General features: G+C 35.5%; 1 protein-coding gene across 1 annotated transcript; it reads left to right on the top strand.

The window, feature by feature from the left end:
- The first annotated feature begins 1377 nt into the window (after positions 1–1377).
- DTHD1 (death domain containing 1) lies at positions 1378–21119 on the top strand. Its single transcript, XM_069854905.1, has 10 exons — positions 1378–1648; positions 5973–6756; positions 7288–7618; positions 8262–8441; positions 9267–9508; positions 10895–11059; positions 11633–11922; positions 12985–13229; positions 20196–20253; positions 20830–21119. Exons 1-10 carry the CDS (start codon positions 1378–1380, stop codon positions 21117–21119), a joined length of 2856 nt encoding a protein of 951 aa, XP_069711006.1.
- Positions 21120–22021: the final 902 nt, after the last annotated feature.

Raw genomic sequence — 22021 nt, 5'->3', positions numbered from 1 at the left:
ACCTTATTCTTACAATGCTTAGATGCAAATTTCAATGTGATTTTATATCACAGTCTCATTTTAATTGCTATTTAAAGCTGCATTAATTATATTTACAGCATGCCATAAAAAGGAATATTTACCAGGAAAGCTGCTGTACCAGTAATTTGTGTAGTACGTTTCTTAAACTATAAAATATTTTGGTGCATGTGACACTCAAGATTTAGCCCAGTACTAAACTGCTAATGAGGGTTTCAAGCCTGTTGCCTCCTAGCACAGCACGAAGCAAACACGTATCAATAACAGAATGCCAGTGCTGTTCCTCCACTTGTTTTCATTGCTGTCCTGGTAACACTTGTATTGTTCTGTTCCTGACCTTTTTCAATTAAATGGAAATAATAGTAAGTAATATCATTGAGGTATCAGTGCTCAGATTTCACCCACTGAAGGCAATGAAGAGCACAGGAGCCCTGCCAGACATTGGCCCTGCTTCCCCTCAGGTTGCCACTTACTTTCATGGGAGTACTCTTAAGGACAGTACTTTTTCCCCATGAACCCCATATAGTCAATTCTTGATGCTGCAGTCAAGTTTAGAGAGCTCATATTTTTCTCATATGCTTGCATCTCAACTTCCAAAGCATCAAACAAAATTTAAGTCATTAATTATCTGAAATTTTAGCTGTTACCACTTTTTCTTTTTTTTTTACTACTACTGTTATATAACTACATTCCACAAAGCATTGTAAGTTTCTTTAAATATGTATTGCTAATAAATATTAATAAATCTAATAAAAATTAGATTTATAGATTCTTGTATTGCTGAAACCCAAGTACAATTCAAATTCATCATCCAGACTGCAGAGCACTTTAAAACTAACCCACCTATTTGATGTCTCTGAACAAGTGAAATGCAGTTATCAGAAAATTGTGTTGTGACCTACAGCATTTAAAGTTAGCTTGCAATGAAAACACCTCCTCATTGTTGGTGACTATATATTTACGAATTCACTATTAAGCTTGATTTCATAGATACTGATAATTTTTAGCCATTGAAGTGAAAAATTTTTCAGAACTTCTGAAATTTAAGTCACTGCTTCATAAATGAGTTACAAAATCTCCCTTAAAGGTTCATGGTGTACATTGGCATTGCTTGGCAATACTTGCCTATAGTTAAAAGAGAGCCACTCCTTTCCATCACCTAGTAACTTTTTAATAGTCAACATCAACTCAGAGTTCCTCAGCTAGATTTTGATTTGTCAGTGTTTGTCTAATACAGTACTTTTTAAAATGCTGTTTAGGCTACAAACACTAAACACTGTAGTAATCTGAACAAAGGACCACAACTTATGGAAGTAAAAAAAAAAAATTGTAGTAGTATATTCTGAACATAAGATGGAAATGGCTGAAGGCAGGATTGTACCTGCAGGCAAATCAGGCCAATTCCTGGAAAAACTGTGGCACCTCAACTTGCTAGCAAGAGATGTGCTTCTCAAAAGCGATCTGGATAATGAAGATATAGTGGAGTATGTTCTTAGACTGATCTCTTTAACAAAAGAGCTGAGCAGATCTCTCAGCCAGCAGCTGGAGAACATTACAGAAAATATTCAGGACACCTGCCTCTTGCTGAGTGCTCTCCATGAAAAACACAAGGAATTGACTGCAATTCCAGGTAAGTATGGAGGGACCTACCTGTAAACAGAATGGACTGGGTAAATTGTATGCTAAGTTCTGCCATGTGATGATGTTGCAGTACCTTACTTGTCATTTGTTACTACTTCAGTATTTGCTCATTTATTAGACCAAATTAATTCATATTTCAACAGTTGTATCACACTGGTTTTGAGTTTATTACATTAGATTCAACGTGAGACTTAATTCTTGTTATGTGAGAAAAATATCTATCTAGAAGTAAATTTACTAAACAGAATTGTTTCAACATTTCATGTATATTATACTTTGGTGGGTTTATATTGGCCAGATACCAGATGCCCATCCAGTGACTTACTCCCCCTTCTCAATGGAGCAGGAGATGGAAAAGTTCGTAAGTCAGTATAAAGACAAAGAAATCACTTACTACTTACCGTCATGGGCCAGTGGACTTGACTTAGTGAAAAATTTAATTTAATTTATTGCCAGTTGAAGCAGATTTGGATAGTGAGAAAAAAAAAGACAAAAAATTAAAATAAGACCTTTCCCACACTCCTCCTTTTCTGGGCTCACCTTCACCCCTTCATTCCCAAATCCTCTACCTCCTACCTCTTCCAAGGAGCACAGAGGGGTGGGGAATATGCGTAAGAGTCAGTCCATAACAGCTCCCCTCTGCCAGGTAGAGGCACAATTCTCTTCACAATTCTCCACACTCCACCATGGGTCCTTCCTGTGGTCCACGTTTCCTTTCAGTAAAAGCTGGGCTCTCCACGGGCTGCAATTCCTTCAGGGAATATCTACCTGTTCCAGTGTGGGGTCTTCCACAGGCTGCAGAGTGGATGTCTGTTCCAGCCTAGTATCCCATGGGCTACAAGAGAATCTCTGCACTGTGCCTGGAGCACCTCCTCCCCTCCTTCTTCTCCATCCTTGATGTCTGCCGTTTCTCACAATTTTCCTCACTGTTCTCTGGTGTTCTTGCCCTTTCTTAGATATGTTTTCATAGCGATGCCACCAACTTTGCTGACAGGCTCAGTCCTGCACTGGATCTGCTGTGAGGCTGGCTGGAAATGGCTGTGTCCAGCACGGGGCAGACTGTCCCTCTCCTCTCCTCTCCTCTCCTCAGGGAAGGCCACCTCTGCAGCCCCCACTGCCAACATCTCACCAAGTAAACCCAATATATATAATATACAGTCCTCTACAAGTAACAACTCAGTAAAAACATTCTTAACTTTTAACATGTTTTAAATTATGTCAGTAAAAATAAGAAAGATTTCTGCCTTCTTAGTACATAAGTAAACATATGGAATTTAATTTCTTGCATTTATAATAATGATGTGGGCATTACAACGGTGTTAATTACTATGAGGAAAAAATAAGATTTTATACCTCAAAAAAGAAGCAAGATCATTTTATGAAGAATGAAACAACTCTTTCCTCATAACATCTTAACAAGCATTCATTGAAGTAGAAAACTAATATTTCTGCATTTAATAATGGTCAAATAACATGATGCACCGACAAAGAAAGACAGAGGCTCCGGGCAGAAATTGTTAGCTCTGCCTGTGTTTATGAGTCTTTGTTCTACAGGTTTATAAAGTGTCTGCAATAACAAAAAAACCTTGTTGTAGAAAAAGGATCTGCTTCCAGGCTCCAAGATCAAGCTAACATTGCCCTGTTGGCCTCATGGCCTATGTGATTATTGTATTTTATTTTTTCAGATTTCTAAGAATTCACTCTCATTCTCCTTCCAACAAGCTATTTTTCCTCATCTGACACTTACCCATAAAAGTCAGCAGAAAGGTTTAAAGACAGCTGCACTTAAACTGTCACTGTATTCTAAAGCCATGTTATCAAAAAAAGCACAGAAAGCGAAGTATTACAAAAGCAATGGTAGCAGAGGTTAACACAAAAGGTTTATTTTGAGGTTAATCTTCTAACAGAACAGAAAAATTGTCTTATAATGAGAGATAGTTGTGTAGTGTAAAGTTACAAGGCTGTGTCTTTGCTTGGCTTTAAGCACTTAAGTATTAGAAAAGTCACATTCACAGCATAGGAAAATGTCATTGATTTAAATGACACTGTTATCTTCAAATTTTATTTTAGGAAAGTTAAAAGGCCCGTATAATTTGTTGCAGGTTTTTTTGTTTTGCTTTTCTTAGCGAATGCAAATTTTCAGGGAGGAAACAGATAAATTTGAAAGTTTTGTCAAAGCTTGAACTTTGCCTTGCAGATAGCTGGGAGATGGTCTTTAACATATCTTATGCAAATGAAGCTGTTATTTCCAATCCTTTGGTTTTATTTCTCAGCCCTGTTAAACTATATGAATGTTCTTCGCTATTGTAAAAGTGCCCCTAGAAAAACATTTCTTTTTCTCTGAACTATTAATAGAAAAAAAATATAGTAAAAATATGTTTGCTAGTGGTTTTTTTCCTTTTTTTCCAAACTGTAGTTAAAATCCATTAAAAAAAAGTTATTTAGGATCTGCAAAAGTATTGCAAAGGAATCATTTTTAGACTAAGTTCAACAAGAAGAACACTTTAATATCAACTGTACTCTTTGTAGGTTTAAATTCACTATATGCAAATAGAGATTAAAGAAAAAGGTCTGTCTAGATGATATAATATCGCACATTGATGTGCAATGACATTCTCACTTGAAAAGAATATATTTCAAGCTGAAAACCTTAAGATATTGATTTACCTCATATGACATTGTTGAAAAAAGTGCAGGTAAGCCAGTGGTTTCCCATAAGACTTGTATCAGCCTATTCTATTGTCCTTCCCTTTTGTGTCTCTGTCCATTATGCCCATTGTAAGTGCTTCATGCTGTACAATTTTCTTATTCACATTGACTTTTACTGAATTTAACCTGCAAAATAAAGTTTTCCAGGATCTCATGCAACAAACAGAAATTTTCTGAGAGGTTTGCAATATACCTAAATAATGAAGATGCAGTTTCAGTCATAGAGATTGACAGTATAAGATGAGAGGAGAATTAAAAGTAACATATCTGAAATCCTTACAGGGAATATCTGGAAAGATTTCTAAGAAAAGATGTTGAATAAGAATAATCAGGGATTGTAAAACAAATAGCTTAAAAATAAAATCTTACATGAATGGCTCATAATGATTGTGTACTTTTTGTGCATTCTTCTTCACCAAGTGTCTTAGTTATGTGCAAGAGCAACCTCGACTGGATAACTGGATGCTACAAACTGCTAAACTTCAGTATTGTGTATGTGCTGGTGGTTTTGTGTTGTCGTTATTGTCCATAGCAAAAATTCAAATCTACTGAAGATGTTTAATACTGAGCCCATGTGTAACAGCTTGATTAGAGACTCATGCATTAGAATCTTTCTGGATGTTAACTTTTAGAAAATAACAGGTCTGACTCAAAAAAAAAAAAAAACACTAACCCTGTAGCTCAAGAGCAAAGAGGCAGAGGGGAGAGACGAAGAGATGGCTATAGACCATGTTCTAACCTGTCACAGACAAGCTGAACTTGATTGCTTCACTCAATATGAGTGGATACATATTCAAATATAGACATTTTCTTACCCTCATTCAGAAAATGTTGGTGTACACCAGCCCGCAACAGTTTGTCTGTGAAGCAGTTTTTAGCTAATATCACTGTGCTTGAGCACCCACCCTGTTCACCAGACCTGGCTCCCTCTTCTGCAATATCAAGTCGGTGCTCAAAGGAACCAATTTTTTGTGGGCAGAAGATGTGAAAGCAAAACCAATGAATTAAGATCCTCAACAGCCTTTCAGAAAATGATCTGTGGAATTTTTTTTGAACACTGGCAGCATCTTATGCAGCTGTGTGCCAGCTCAGAAGGGAACTATTTTGAAGGTGAACGTAGTTGATTTTCTTAACTTGTTAAATAAGAAGACAGGTCTTGTCTTCTTGTGGTTTTCCTTTGTGTCTGCATGTGCCTGACCTCATATATATAATTCATGTTTAGTTTTAAAGCTTTTCCCAAATTGATTAGCATATTGTTTATCAGTTCCATGCTTTAGATTTATTGTCACTGACAATTTAGCTAATGTCTGATCACTAGAACGGAATTTATTATAGTTGCCACAGTAGTACTTCGACAAATACAAAGTTATACTTGGACAAGTACACAAATTGTCCATACCCAATTCTTCTGGAATTCACGCAAAAAAGGAATAGTAATAAATGTAAATAAATTAAAGGAAAGCCAGGAAATACATTGAGTTTCATGTATTGAAAGGCACTATGGAATTGGATGGAATACATTAGGTATGTGTATAAGAATTTTCAGATGTTTTTGCTAGCTTTCATAGCAAAATTCAATTAATCGCCTGTTTTTTTTCCCTTAGAGTACAATGGAATTATAGATTGTCTGCAGAAAGTGAAGGGTTATTTAACAAATACTGTCTCACACCTTCAAGAGTCAGAAAATAAACTTTATGACACTAGCTGCAGACAAGATGATGGTTCTCAGATCCGGACTGCTCAAAATGCTTCTAGAGAAACAGATGTGTGGTGTTCTGAAGGAGAAGCAACAGATTCTGTGCAAGCATCTTCTAGTCCCAGTCAGCAGTCCCAAAGAACTCCTTCCCTGAACAAGAAGGAAAGTCAGAATGCTAATGAAATCCAGCAAAGTGAAACTAAAACTGTGGGAAAAGACGTTGTTGCATCATTAGCTGAAAAGGAATCTGCTGGAGAACAGGACCTTAGCAGAGGACTTCCAATGAAAAAGGAAGATGGTGAACGCAGACTACTCATGAACTCTGTCACAGAGAAAAAAGATTGCAATGGAGAGGATAAAATTCATGGAGATACCTCCGTTACTGAAAAGTCTCCAGAACTGGCTTTTCAAGATGCTCTTAAGAGCAAAGGGGAAGGCATTCTATCTGGGACATTGATAGACATGCATGAAAAAAATACAGCAGTCAAAGTATATTCAAAGGGGGTAGAAAGTGAAGAACGTATACTAACAGAGCAAATGGAAGACAGTAAATTGAAAACAAATCATGAGATGTGTAGGAATGATCTAATTACATCCACATCTTCAGCACAAACATGTGATCTTACTGCTGTGAATCCTACTGTGAATGATATAGAAGAAGTACAAAAATCTAGGCACTGGATGAGCAAAGAGTAAGCACCTATTCTTTTTGGGACCAGATATACATAAACATTGCTTATTAGCATATATATAAACGCCTGTGTGCCCAGAAACTCAATATGCATGTATTGAAGAACTGCTAGACATGCATATAATAGTAGTTTACAACTTAAGCATGCACAATGAAAGTCTTCCATTTGGTCTAAAGTGAACTGTAACTTTCTATTTGATTGCCTTTGATTGCCTTCTTTTTTTTAATGCTGAAGAGATATTGAGTCACAGCCAGTAAAGCCAGTAATTCCAATCAGTGATCAGTAGGAAAAGGAAATGGAAATTAGTAGGAAAGGACCCTAATTAGTCAGTTTTATAATAATTTGTAAGCTGTTCTGAAACAAGCTAAAGTTAAGCATTTTCATGATTTTCCCATATATTCATAAAAATATTTTATGAATGATCTGCTTATGCTACAATGTAAAACATCATTATAGTAAAGTATTTAATGAAAAATATAAGACCCCACCTGAAATACAAAGAATAATATTTTATATATTCTTTTTCTCCAGATTTCTAGTGGAAGAGAGTGGGAAGAATGAATGCAAAGTAGCTTGTTTTATTAAAGCCCCTGCAACTGCTCTGGAGAATCTGAAGTGTAAGATAGTCAATGATGCTAGTTCCTTGGTGGTGGATGATTCTGAGGAGCTGGTCAGCAATGTCATCAGTATTGAACGCTCTGATTATGAGAAAACAATCCCTTTCCCCATCAACATTGCCATCCCATTTACTTCATGCTTCAGAGGAAATTATCGGGAGATTATGGTGAAGGTGACCGATGTGAACTTTCAGTCAAACTACTTAACTCCTATTTCCTTGGAGAGATATCAAAGAAACCATGAGGTTGGTAACTTCTTATCTGAGGGCTGTAAAAACATCATTCTGGATTCCCAATTAAGCCTCTGTGGAGTTATGCGAGTAAAGTTGACATTATTAAGCCACATTGCCCACTACGTGAGGTCAAATTGAACTTTTCTTCCTACTACCTCAAGAATTAATTCTATTTGAAACCCAGTATTTAACAAGATCTTTTTTTTCACTTCTAATATTAAGGCAAGTGCTTGATCCCACAACAATAATGACTGAGTAATGGTTCATGATTTTTGTGAGTAAGTGTAATACATTGCATTATTTGATAAATGTAAAACTTAAGGGGAATTATTTTCCATTCAGATCACAGAAAATCAATACAGTTCTGTACATATGAGTTCAAACTCCATCTCAAAAAAATACATTGGGCCATATTCATCACCCAGTTTACAAGCTTATTTCATTTCACCCCGGTCCTACAAAGGAATATTAATGGCATCACATGATGACTGGAGATCACAAGATAAGTGGGCATCCAGGTGGAAATAATATTTAATTTATTTTCATTTCACACCTTGCTTTATAAACAGTGTTGCCTTTTCAAAATGCTAATCCACTGCAGAACACATCTTCCTTTCCTTCCAATGCCCAATAACTCCATGTTCTCTTTATGCAGGAAACATTTGCTGAAGTGAAAATTTATCAGCTGGGTGTTTTTTCTGTGTTGTCATGCTTAAAGAAAGAAACATTTACTGTTCCAAAGACAGGACTCTCACAAAAGCTGAGCATGGATTCTAGAATCTCTTTTTATTACCATCCAGAAATATTCAGTTCTCCAGCACCCATGCAGTTAAAGGTGAGCTTGAAATACGCGATATTTGTTCCACAAGTCTGTTATCTGATCAGTTCTGAAGTAAGGATGCCAATAATGTTAAAGGGCAACCTGTTCCTTTGTTAGGTGTGAAAAGTTGTTGCAAATCCACATCCCGTATAAACAGCAAATGGTTTCCTGTCAGCTTTGTTAAAACCACATACTATCGTCAGCAGGCAACAATATCTCTAGCTGAAAAGAAGAACCACCTACCTTTATTTGACATACTTCAGAAAATATAGTTGTTTTCAATAATGACATAAGCATCAACTCCAAACTTCAGCTGTTTCAGCCAATGTTTAAGTTAACAATTTTTCTCACCTGACTATCTTTGGTACCAGATGGTACAACAGGAGAATTTGTTAGCTCTTAGTCTTAGTCTGAGAATAATCACAGAATTTGCTTCAGTTATAATGTATTTGTCCCTTCCTCCATAGAAACATTGATTCTGAGGTACAGAGGAGCAAATATTAACAGAGAAAAAAGTATAGATTTGAAAAATCTTTGACAGTTATCAAAATCCAAGGGAGCTCAGGAGTTTCAAAACTCGAACTCAAAGCAGGAACAAAACAATCAATGTATTTTAGTCAGTAAAGGTTCCAGTTTTCCATGACTTTCAAGCACTTGGTTGTGCATTGTATAAAGTGTTGATACATTGGTAGAGTTGTTCCTGGGTTATACAGAGGAGCCTAAAGCTTCTGCCATAGTCTAATGCAATTCCAAAAGATAAATCAATTTGTAAAAAAACAGGCATATAAAAGAAGGTTTATTAATTTTTAAATTAATTGTACTATTGCATTCCATATTTAGGTTCAGCCAATCGAGCCATCACTGGTTTCAACACTGAAAGCAAGACATGATTTGTACCACTCAGTGGTATCTACTAGTGCACTGGTTTATGTCCAGCATCCTTCAGCCCAACCATTTAACAGCTCAGTCACTATTACTTTGCCCTGTCCTCCAATCCCAGAAAAAAAAAGACAAGATGAGACAGAACATATAAGAGCCATTAGTGCTACTGTAAAGAGGGTTGCTACGGCATACCACAATCGGTAAGAAAAACTTCTCTATAAATTCAGAATTTTCAAAACATCAAAATGAATTAATTTTAAGTTGGTGATTAATAATTTTCTGTATTAAAAATATATTAGTTCCTTAATACAGTCTTCTATACTTAGAAAGATTGTTAGAAACACTACAGCAAATCTCCACAATTCTCATGCTATAGCTTCATATAGCATTTGATGTATAACTTTTTAAATATGATGACCACTATATTTCTAGCATGAGTCAGGATGAAAAATGTGTGTTTTTTTCAGCAAGAAATGTTCAACCATTTTCACCAAAGCCAAACATTGAACATAGAGAATTAGCGCATCTCATGGGTGCTTTGAGTAGTATATTACCAGTTAGTTGTTTCACTATCATGGCCTTTTAGTTTTCTGGTCTCTACTTCTACACATTCCAATAGCTACCTCAGTCAAAATTTCTGACACAATGATTTGGAGTAGGTCAGTTTTGAGGTATTTCCTGGATCAGAAGCATTTTGTTCTGTGGCAGTACCCTCATAGCATCTGTATACAGGGCTCTTGATCCTTAGTCAAAAACATCCATGGAAAGACCAAGACTTGGTTGTGTATTTCTATACAAATTCTTTAGAAAATGATGCCAACATTTTCCTGTTTGTACATAGTCTGAGGCTCTGTGATTGGGAAATGTTTAGACTGTCCTGTCTGGAGTATTTTCTTTTTTAGACTTTATATAGAAGTGCATGTATTTGAAATGCATGGGTTATTCACATTCAATATTAAAGAATTTATTAAGAGAGGTGGTTGTGAGAGGAGAGATTTTCTGTAAAAATACTCTCATTTTTCATTCATCTGGATAACTTAGCCAGAGCATGTCATATCACAATTTCTTGATTCTGGGTGTGATATCAAAGTAATCACATGATTTTTAGAGAAGCTACTTCTATTTTCTCTGTTGAAAGAGAGAATGGATAGCAGTCATGTCTTATTTTCTAAATTAATTTGTGGTTATTGATTAATATTTGCTTCTGGAAGAAAAGATGGACTGGGGGGGTTGGAGATATCTACTTCTAAAGAATGTAAATCTTGATGGATGACTCAAACCCAATCTATAATAATTACTGTGCATGCTATAAGTGATAGATCAAACCAGTTTCATTTAGATAGGAATCCTTCTTTTTCCATTTTTTCCCTTTTTCTGGAGAATTGGAAAAAAATAATCTCTGAACAATTTTATCGTTTACATGCTCCAGAGTATAGTTCAAGATGCAGACTTTTAGCAAGGTGGGAAAAATATATGTAATCATTAAGAAAAGTGGAAGGGAGAACAGATCTACAAATACAAGCTTACTCTTTCTGCAGGATCTATTGTTCACTATGTTTTTTTCCTATAATTCCTTGGCTTTCCAGGGCTGTGAGTGCTTCTGTGAGAAAAAATGGGGAGAATCTCGGTGATACTTTGAAATTATTAGGTCACAGAAACAAAGAAGAGGGGTGGAAAGTGTTTGATGAGGTTATTATCCAGAACGCACGGAATGGGCTTGTATCATTTGAACTAAATGAGCATTTAGAAAGGTAAAGTATGAATAATTTAATAAAAGTTTATTTAATAAAAGATTTACTTCCAACTACACAGGTCAATGGAAATTAGTAGAGTTAAGAAGTCCTCCACTATTAATTATTAAGTTGCCAGTATCTCTTTGTTCCACTTTGCAGTAAAAGATCACATAAATCTGTTACTCATAACTACAGAAAATATTTTTTTTTTGTCTGTAGACTGTATACAATATAGCATATACAAAACTTGCGAACAGGATATGCATAAAATAATGTTAATTTGAAATTATGATTTAGCTCTTTAACTACAAAACTGTAAAAATCTTTGGAATTTCTTATTAGGAAATATTATTTTACTTTCATAAAAAATATATGTATATTTGAATTAATAGATGCAGAGTCAATATACACCACAGAAGGAGACAAATTTCCACACTTTCATGTGCTGGAAACAAGAATGAAAAGGAGGTAGCGAAAGGTCCACTGGAAACTTATCCCTGTTTTATTTTTCATAATAAATTTTTTTGCAGTTGATAAAACAATTAAAGATAGAGCTATTTATTTTCTTGCCTTGTCTTTTTTTAAATACAGCTTTTTTGTCATTCGTCTTTCCTTCACCTTGGAAAATGCGTATCTTCTCCTCTTTGCTCAAGCTCTCGAAGAAGCTGTTTATAGCACAATGGCTAATGTGATACTGTATCAGAAAAGAGAAAACCCATATAAAATCGTAGTTTTGCTATCTGCATCCAAAGAATTGATGTGGGAACTTCAAAATCTCCATGGAGAGGGCTACTTTGGTCCCCCAGAACCTACACAGCAGTTCTCATTAAAAGAAGGAGATCAGATTCATTTTAGATTTAGAGGCAATATTTTTGCTTCAGGTAAGTAATTAATTCATGCATCCGGATGAACATCATCAGTCACCTCAGATGTTCAGAAATACTGTATGTAAATGTTAATAGATTGTGGTTAGTTACAGCATATTTAGTTATTGTGGTGTTTTGTTTCTGGTAAATGATATGTGTATGGAACTACATGGGAAAGTGCTGTAACTGAAAAATAAAATGTACTAGATGAACAAGATCCTGAGTAATCTGCTCTAGATGACCCTGCTAGGACAAGAAGGGTTGGATAAGATGATCTTCAGAGATATCTTCCAAACTCTGCCATTCTGTGAAACCTGGTCACTCAGAAGTTCCTGATATTTTATCTTCTGTTTCAAAAGGACAGGATTCCATCAATGGCTTCTTCGTATAAAGAATATTTGATAGGAATTGAACAGATTACAAATACAAAGAAATAGTCTGCTATTTTATCTGTGTAAATTCACTTAAATTGACCAAAATTAAACACTGAAATCCAGGGCAAAATTGATTTTCGTGAGTTGCACCTTTTGACTGAGGTGAGGAGAGAGTGTGGTTATGCCATTTCCATTAGCTGACTCAAAAATTCCATGCAGAGATTCATTGTTGTAGAAGTATCAATTAAATTTGACTTACAAATCCTAGCAATGCAACTACCTCTTCGCCCCTGTTCATTTTCTTATTACAGATAGATAGACATCCATTTTGTAAAACCAGAAAGCCTATACTTCTAATTCCATTCACAACACCATTTTATTCTTATTTCCCTCTTTGTTATGTACTTAATTCCTTTCTGTGTTCCTCACTTTTCCACTTGTACCACAGCCTGCACCACTTATTCCTTATGCCAACAGTTCAGGGACTAAGACAGCAAACTATGAAAACCTTTCAACTACTGAAGCATGCTGGCAGTAACGTTTGAATCTCAGATGTTCAGTATAAAGTAACAATAATGATAAAGAAAAACAAATTAATGTGTGATAATCTCTAATTTACTCACCCTAATTAATTATTTTAGGTGTCACACATCTAAACATAGAGTAAAATTTTTTTTGTTGTTTTTTTTTGTATGGACTGCAGAGAATGGAAAAGATTTTGGAAAATTCCACAGGCTGATTTTCCACTTACAAAGAAAACCCAGGCTGGACCTCCACATTAAAGAAGTGGATGAATTTGGTAACCACAGTTCACCTCATTACAAAGGAACAGCAGTGTTTTATAAGATTACCAGAGAGATGATAACCAAAGAATGGGAAAACCCCTTGCCATATGGTGAATATCAACACTTGTCTCCACTATGTAAACTAGCCCTAACATTACCAAAGGTGGGTTTCTCACTTGATAATGTTAGTGATCTCTCCCTTTTCCCCTTACCATGTATTTATTAGGCAGAAGGATCTTGCTGAGTCTTACTTTACAGATACACCCAGGAGTCAATGATGGAGCCATTCTGATGCATCAGCAATGCACAAACACTCTCATAATTTCTCTTAGGAGGTAGGAGGGACCCTCATCCAAGCACAAGCATGGAAAAAATATATTTAGCTTTCCCAAAATGGTATAGCCCTGATAAATTATTAGTAACATTTCAGTTATATACTTGTATCTTTGTCTTGGGAGTGTAGAACTGCAAATTATAGGAGCATTAAATGGGTCTTGTAACCTGTCTTTTTCCTATCAACTGGTTCTCCAATTATACCTGATAAGCCTCTGCAATACAGATATATGGGCAATTTGCCTCCATCTCTGGTGAAAGCTATTCCTACACAAATTAATCTTTAATATTCCTGCAATGAAATTTCAGTGTAGTCTTTTCAAGGAAGGTAGGTATCAGCACCCTGTATTGTACAAAACGCTGCTGCTAGACTACTGCTATCAAATTTGTATACATTTTAAGATCAAAATATGCACAGTAACAGTCTAAATCTCTGGTGACAAGCAGTAGCGTGTCTCTCTCTTTGAATTTTATTGGCTTAACTTTTCCTTAAGCTACCACCTGCAAATTCATCTTTTATTTCATAAGCATCCCTCTTGGTTTCTCTCTCATTTCACCTCTCCCAAGTGTAAGTTAAGAACAGTTACATGCACAAGATTTTGTAGGGTATCTGTTTTAGTGACAAACTCCATATAAAAGGTAAGTTTTATTTCAAGAATCACATACTTTGAAGCGCTTTACTTTTCCACACAGCTAGCATTCCGTGGGCAGTATTCACAGAGAGGGAAATGCAAACTCTTGAGGTCCAGTGGGATGATTAAAAAAATAAGTATAAAAAAAATCTTGGCATCATTCCTTTCAAAACAAATATTCTGACTACTCCTTTTCTCCCACTACGTTTAAGGCCACATCTCCTTTTTCTCAGTTTGGCTGAGATCTTGAAGTCTGGTCAGTGTGTTTAAGTGTGTAAGAATATACAATATATGTGGGTACACACTGGCACTCAGACAGGCTACTCATTTAAATGGAAATAAACAGAGGAACTATATACATGCTTGTTGCTGGTAAATTAGAAATTAAATTAAACCTGAGGAATGGTGATAACCTTTGGAAATATTTTCTCTACATCAGTTTTTTTACTAGTGGCTCTACCTTCAATTGGATCAGTTCAACCACAGAGAATCCAAGTTTGATGCATAAAAATGTCTGCTTAGAGAGACAGAGTTATTATACCATTTCAGAGAATCAGTGTTACAGCATCTTGCCAATAATTTTTCTTTTGTTTCTGGAGTTGCATTTCAGAGGCATCAGAATCTTCATTAAATGCAAGTATTAGGCCAAAAAAAGCTATCCAAATGTTTGAAAATATTTGCTATTGGTAGCTTTTTCATTCTGTGAATTGTATTTTCTGCCTTACAAAGAATTAAATACCTATCAACAGGATGAAGAATAGCATCAAAATAACATCTTCCCTTATATTGCAAGTCATCTTAGTACACAAAATGTTTTAATTTGCTGTAGTTGGTTAACCCTTCTACTTTTTCATTTACTTCCATCCAGCATAATAATTAAAAATTGATAATACTTTAAGTCAGTTTTTTTTAGTAGAGAAGAAATATTGCTTATTAATTTAGGTAGTTCAGTTATCATCTTTTTGGAGAATTATAAAAGATTATTATTTGATTTCAGTGTGTAATTATTAAATTAAATAGAGCCTATATAAATACAACAAATACTATTGGCATATGAATACACAAGGCAAATGGAAACTTCGCATGCACCACTGTTGAATGATAGGTAACATTCATTAACACAACATTATAATGTTGTTTACTATTTTGCTCTTCATACCTTCTCCCAGCCAAGTAGGTCTTGAATTCCATACTGAACCAACTCCCAGCAAAAAAAATATTATCTTTTGGCTTCTTTGCTAGTAGGAAAACAGGAAAAAAAGAACAGGAAAAAGTGATTGACTTTCTAAAGGGAAGATGATTACTAGTAAAGTCCCACACAGATCCATGCTAACACATTCTTCAGAAACTTCTGAAAAGTCTGATGACAATACAAAATGTTCTGAGAAATAAACCATTCAGAATGCAGAATATGATGGTACTAGGTGACTAGAAAATAAACTACATAATTTAGATATCAATAAGTGTTTTGTTAGGGCAGAAGTATTTATCTGATTTTATGCTGATAGACTCCAAATTGCCTATTAACACTCAAAAAAAATAACTTTGGTCATTTAGCTCTCTGAAAACTTTCAGAACTTTCAGGAGCAAATAGTAAGGTAAACAGAATGTTCCAAATTATTATAGAACATAAATTAAAACAAGATTATATTATGTATTTATGAGGCATCCACGTCATGACTGTACTCTGCAGTTCTGGTCACAGAACTCAGAAAGAGGATTTGGAAGAAGAAGAAAGGAAGAAGGTGGTCAGAAACATGGAGTGGTTCTAGGTAGAGAGACAATACATTAATGACAACACTTCAGGCATTTTTGATAGAAGCTGTAGTATTATATACATTTATGAGTAGTATGGAGGAACTGAAAAAGGAATTATTATATCCCATTTAATGGGATATCAGAACAATTATGTTGGTGGATGGCAGGCATAACCAGTAATATAAAAGAGCATACTTTTAACATACAAAAATAATCAAAAAGTGAACTCATTTTCATAAGATATTTGCAGCAGTTATAAATGTGTTTAAGCTAGAAAATGAATTTACTGGAAAGGAGACAGAACCATATATTAAATATAGAAATCCAGATGTTAATAGATGCAAGAGCAAGGAAAAGGAAATTCTAATTACTTACCATATCTTACTATGTGTTCTAGAATTATTAACAGTGATGGCAACACTGACAGTAAAAATGAACATAAGAACTTTTATCCTGCTTTTACTACCCTTGATATGGTCAACATACTTGAATCGGATATATCCTCACATTTAGGTGGGCTTCCTAATGAATAAAATAAATAGAAGAAAATAGTTAAAATTGGATGAGAAAACAGTTATGGAGAAACTTAATGCAGTAATTATACAAACAACTACATCAGTCATCTGTCAAATGCAACTGATATTTACCACTTAATTGAAGAACAAGTCTTATGTTAATGTTCATATAATATGACCCAAGACTGTCACTGTCCACAATTAGTCAAATGCCAAAGTTAATACATATCACCAAAGCACCTACAACTATCTGACTACATTCATGCACATAGACCTACACTGATTTGGATTCTTCAGTTTTGCTAGTTTCTATCCCATGTGTACTATTACAGTACAGTGATTAAGCTGCCACAGAAACATATCAAAACACAATGCTCAGTGTTCATGTCTGACCAGTTGATAGTGTCAGGTTGTTTATAGTATTGATCACATAGACAGTTGCTTACATAATTCTAGTTGTCACAGTAAAGCTCATGTCTTGTGAATTAGTTGACTCTAAGTTGTAGCGTTGATGGACTTCTCACTCCTTTCAGTATGCTTGGAGAACTTTTAATGCTTTGGGAATTAAATCCCCAAAATAACAGTAGGTACAAGGTAAGAACAGCAAAGACTGTCGATATTTCTACTACTTTGATGTGTTAATAAATAGCTTAAGTTTAGTTTAACCATGTTAGCAGCTTAGTTTCAATATAAGGTATCACTAACACTTAGTGTTGCTAGTAACAATAGAAATTTTATGAGCAAAATGAAATGAAGTTTTGGCTTTTTTTTTTTTTTTTCAAAATGATAAAGTTAAAACCATGCACAATGCCTGATTTTGATTATGACAAAGACAGATGGAATCTTTTTAAGTCAGCCATTCTGCCTGCATTTGCAATTATTTCTGTAAAATCCCCAACTAAATTTCTCTGGCATTGCGGAGACAAGACAGACAAGACAGTAACTATATAGATTATAAGCCATTATTATATGTATTTGCCCACATTATCTACTGCCTTACAAATATATTTCTGACAGTGGTGAAAACAGTGTTTGTTTATTTTTTATGCAACCATTCACATCAGTTTTTAGTTCAAACATGCTACACTTGTACAGAAGTAAGCTAATCTTCAGTAACGATTCCTATTGATTTCCTCAGCATTAGAGAAGTGTGTACGTGCGTATCAGTAATATTTCTACTAATTTCAAAGCAGTTGTATTTATGTAAAACTTGGCTAAAGAGTTTGAAAGGTTAATTTCTCCTCTTCTATTTGTCCTGTTTGATATGCTCCTAGAGTCTGGTCATGTCTGAGAGGTCCATTTGACAGAGCACTCAGTATTACTGCTGAAATCAGAATGCTTTGCAAAAGGAGATTGTTGTAATATAGACAAGCATTATCAAATTACTGTTCTGCTGAAGTTTTATGTCTAATGATGGTCTAACTGCAAAACAGCATGTGATCTTCTGCTTCAGAATGGCAGTTGCTTAGCTAATTGAAGGGCCTTCCAGACTGGAAAACTACTTTGACTGCTAAGAGTGTTTTACTTACGCTGTCAACTAGAACGGCGGGGCCACATGCCAGTGCAGCTGAACCATGGGTGAATTTACCGCTTCACCACAGATATTTAATCTTTAAAAGCATATTTAATGTTTTAGGTCTAATGCATTGTATATTATTATACTGTTTCTAGATAATACTCATTTTCAATTCTTATCATATTTACTACTATTTTAACGTTAAGTAGCATAAAGGGTTCAGATTAAAGTCAATGCCTGGGTAATTGAGTTCATCTACAATAACTTTGAAATTCTCATAGAGACCTTTGAGGTGCTAAATTCTCATTAATGAATGAAAATAAATTTAAATATAAATGTGTAAGTAAATGAAGCCAGAGAAAGCTGAGTCTTGGAAGAAAAACAATGCCCCCTTCTGGAAGAGCTTTATATTCCCTTTATTTTGAGGGCTTTTTTTTTAGCCACGTTTTCCTATCTTCCCACTAGGACAGAACTGCTGTAGAAGCACGCAAGGCAAGGCAGATTCAGATCTCAAAATCAGTACAACACAGGATGGTTTTGCGCTGCCAAGTAGTGCACACTGTGTACATTCTGTGCACGCTGAAAGCCCCTACCAAGATGACTAAGTACAAGCCTCATGAAAAGTTGTTTAATTCACAGCTGAATAGGTGACAGTTATGATTATACTGATATTCTGGATGTGTAGCTTAGCACACATGAAACACTTCAAATACCAAACTATATATATAGTATTTAAAATAAGCTTAGCAAGGGTATACCCTGCAGTATACCCTGCAGGAAAGGAGAGCAATTTATTCAGCCAGAGTTACATGCTCTTAATTCACAGGTGAAAAAAGCAGCTCAGTGAATAAATTTGGACCAAGTCTCACAGGGAAAACTGTGCACAAACAGACAAGTAATACAACTGAATGTGTGTCATAGGAGTAGCATGGGCACTACGAGAGGACAATTACAGCTTATAACAAAAAACTGAATATGAGCCAGCAGTGTGCCCAGGTGGCCAAGGCCAATGGCATCTTGGCTTGTATCAGAAACGGCGTGACCAGCAGGTCCAGGGAGGTTATTCTCCCTCTGTACTCGGCACTGGTGAGACCGCTCCTTGAATCCTGTGTTCAGTTCTGGGCCCCTCACCACAAGAAGGATGTTGAGGCTCTGGAGCGAGTCCAGAGAAGAGCAACAAAGCTGGTGAAGGGGCTGGAGAACGGGTCTTACGAGGAGAGGCTGAGAGAGCTGGGGTTGTTTAGCCTGGAGAAGAGGAGGCTGAGGGGAGACTTCATGGCTCTCTACAACTACCTGAAAGGAGGCTGTAGAGAGGAGGGTGCTGGCCGCTTCTCCCAAGTGACAGGGGACAGGACAAGAGGGAATGGCCTCAAGCGCTGCCAGGGGAGGTTTAGGCTGGACATTAGGAAAAAATTTTTCACAGAAAGGGTCATTGGGCACTGGCAGAGGCTGCCCAGGGAGGTGGTTGATTCACCTTCCCTGGAGGTGTTTAAGGCACGGGTGGACGAGGTGCTGAGGGGCATGGTTTAGTGTTTGATAGCAATGGTTGAACTCGATGATCCAGTGGGTTTCTTCCAACCTGGTTATTCTATGATTCTATGAAAAAAAGAGCTGAACTTCACTTGATAGAAATTGATGTCTTATTGTGCTCAGTGCTTATGTAAGTAATTTCTTCTTCTATACAAAGTGAAGCCTGCAAGACTTCTTTCTCACTCATAGGGAGAAAGGACAAGTATTTTTTGCTTTCTCTCCAGTGTTCAGAGGAATAAAGAGGAGAAACTCTACCCTTTCTAATGGAACTTGTCTTTCGCATTCTGATGATTTTAAGTCATTTATAATTAAAACTTGAACTATGTAAAATGAATAACTATAGCTATAATCATATAAGATTTCTAGACCTAACAATAGCTATGGCATACCTTAGAATCTGTTTTCCCAGGAAATATTGTGGTATGCCAACAGTTGTGATTAGAACACAGAGAAAGCAAGGCAAAGTTACTGCAGTATTCAAAATAAGAATCCATTTATTTACAAAGGAAGGTTCCATACAGATTTTCTATACAATCAGTTTCTATACGTCAGTCATGACATAATACTACTGATCAAACATTTGTAAAATTTCATGGATTATGAAATTTTTAATAAGATTTTATAAACATTCATTTGGCATAAACAGACTTACTTTAATTATTTTAATACCTGTATATTGATTTATACACGCTTCTTGTGTTAACTAGTTTTCAATAATGGCAAAAATCCTCTATGTAGGTAAAACCAGTGTTAAATGCTGATTTACTGCAATCCATTCCCATATCCTATGCCTCATTCTGTACTTATTAGTCATTTCTCTTTCCTCAATACATTTTCTTTGATAGCATGAAAAGTTGATCAACCGTCCTCAAAGCACAAAAATAATTGCTTCTGATTCATCAGGTAAGAACACATACATAATTATTAATAGTAATAGTAATATTTGCTATTTACTTTTTTAAATGCTAAGATTTCTTTCAGCTGTAACTGCCATTTTAAAACGCCGTACAATAACCAAAGTAGTTAAAGTGTTAAAAGATATTAAAAAAAAAAAAAGAGATCTGTTTACCACGAAATGTAAAAGCTCCTGTAAGATAATGCTGTGGTGGGTGCTTGAATGCACATAGTTTTCTGTGCAAGGAGATTCCATTTGCACTGCAAATCTCCAGCATATCTGATGTATCAGTTATAGGAAATGCCTAAACCCTTTATTTTATGGCTAGCTTTCTCTAAGAGCTCCAAAAGTTATAGATCATTACTGAATCTGCTCTTGACTAAATTCACTTCATGTCACTATGCAGTTCCCAAAAACTGCATTGGAAAAAAGCAGTGATAATGTTTCCATTAAGTGAAAACCAAAGCTTGTTTAGTTGTGGAATTCACCCACTGGGCCTTCAGCTTTAGGAAGCTTTTCAAAAGAAAGAAATATTTACGTAGCAGAAGACTAATACTCTTAATATACCGGGTTTTGTCCTTCAGAGGCCCTGTGGGACAATTTGCTATATTGGCTTGCAGAAGAGCTTGCAGAAGATAATACATCATTGCTTGCTTTATGCTTACCTGTTCGGCGGAGCGTAATTCAGCTTGTTAGGCTGAAGTGCCCTGATAATTTAACACACCAGATCTATGAGCTGCTTTGCTGCTGGAAAAAGACCCTTCCAAGGTCAGCTGATAAACAGCAGCTCCTGTCTCGCTGTTTGCGGAAGAGTGGCAGAAGTGATCTTTCAGAAGAACTTCATTTTAAGTGGCAAAATAAAGTGTTCACCTGACAGAATCAATGGCAACAATTTCTCTCCTTTCTTCTTGAAATGTGTGAATATATCCTTGATATCTTTGAATAAACACGTGACAAAAGTACCAGTCAGGGATCAGACTCCTGTTTATTTGTTACTTTGCAACCTCTTTACTAAAGCCAAGTATAATGGCAATGACCTTGCTTGCTAAAAATGAACATATCTTCTTTGGAAAAGTGAGATATTGAACATATAAGTATGAAGATTTATAGGCTGGCCTGCATAGGTTTCTCAGGGTTTTAATTGTCCACATATACCATACTCAATTTAAATTGAATCATATTTACGTACTTTAAATCCTAGGAATTATTCACTATAATTTATCTAAATCTTATGAATCATTCCATGGTTACTCTACATCTAGATTCTTCAGATCAAAGTGTAATAGACCATTGTAATTCACCAACAGAGGAAATTTTTTCTTAATTTCAGGTTTGTTAGTAAGTAATCCTGACTATTATATTCTCAGTGAATGTTTTTTATCCTTGTGAATGTCATAGCAGATTGCAGTGTTACAACATGTACATATCTAATCTGTTTCCATAATTTACCAGATTTGTTGCCTCACTTATTTCTATCATGGTAATGGCTTTTTTTCAGGTTATCATCAAATTCGCAAAATAGCGTATTTCTTCATATAATTTCAAGATGTATTGTTTTAAAATTTTATCCAGTACTCTGAGTTCTTGTATTGAAGGTACAGAATGTAAGGTGTGTATATTTTTTCCATTCCTTAGCCATGTCTTTTAATCTCTTAAAACTCATCTATTTTCAGAATGCTAATTAAGACTACCCTAATTTTTAGAAGTCAGAGCAACAGCAGGATTGGACTTTTAAAACTCTGTTTCTGCTGAAACAGTATTCTGATTTACCGTTTT

The sequence above is a fragment of the Phaenicophaeus curvirostris genome, chromosome 4 (assembly GCF_032191515.1).
Source record: "Phaenicophaeus curvirostris isolate KB17595 chromosome 4, BPBGC_Pcur_1.0, whole genome shotgun sequence".
In the NCBI taxonomy this organism is placed as follows: domain Eukaryota; kingdom Metazoa; phylum Chordata; class Aves; order Cuculiformes; family Cuculidae; genus Phaenicophaeus; species Phaenicophaeus curvirostris.
Note: the sequence above shows the minus strand (reverse complement) of the source record. Positions and strands in the feature narration are given on the sequence as shown.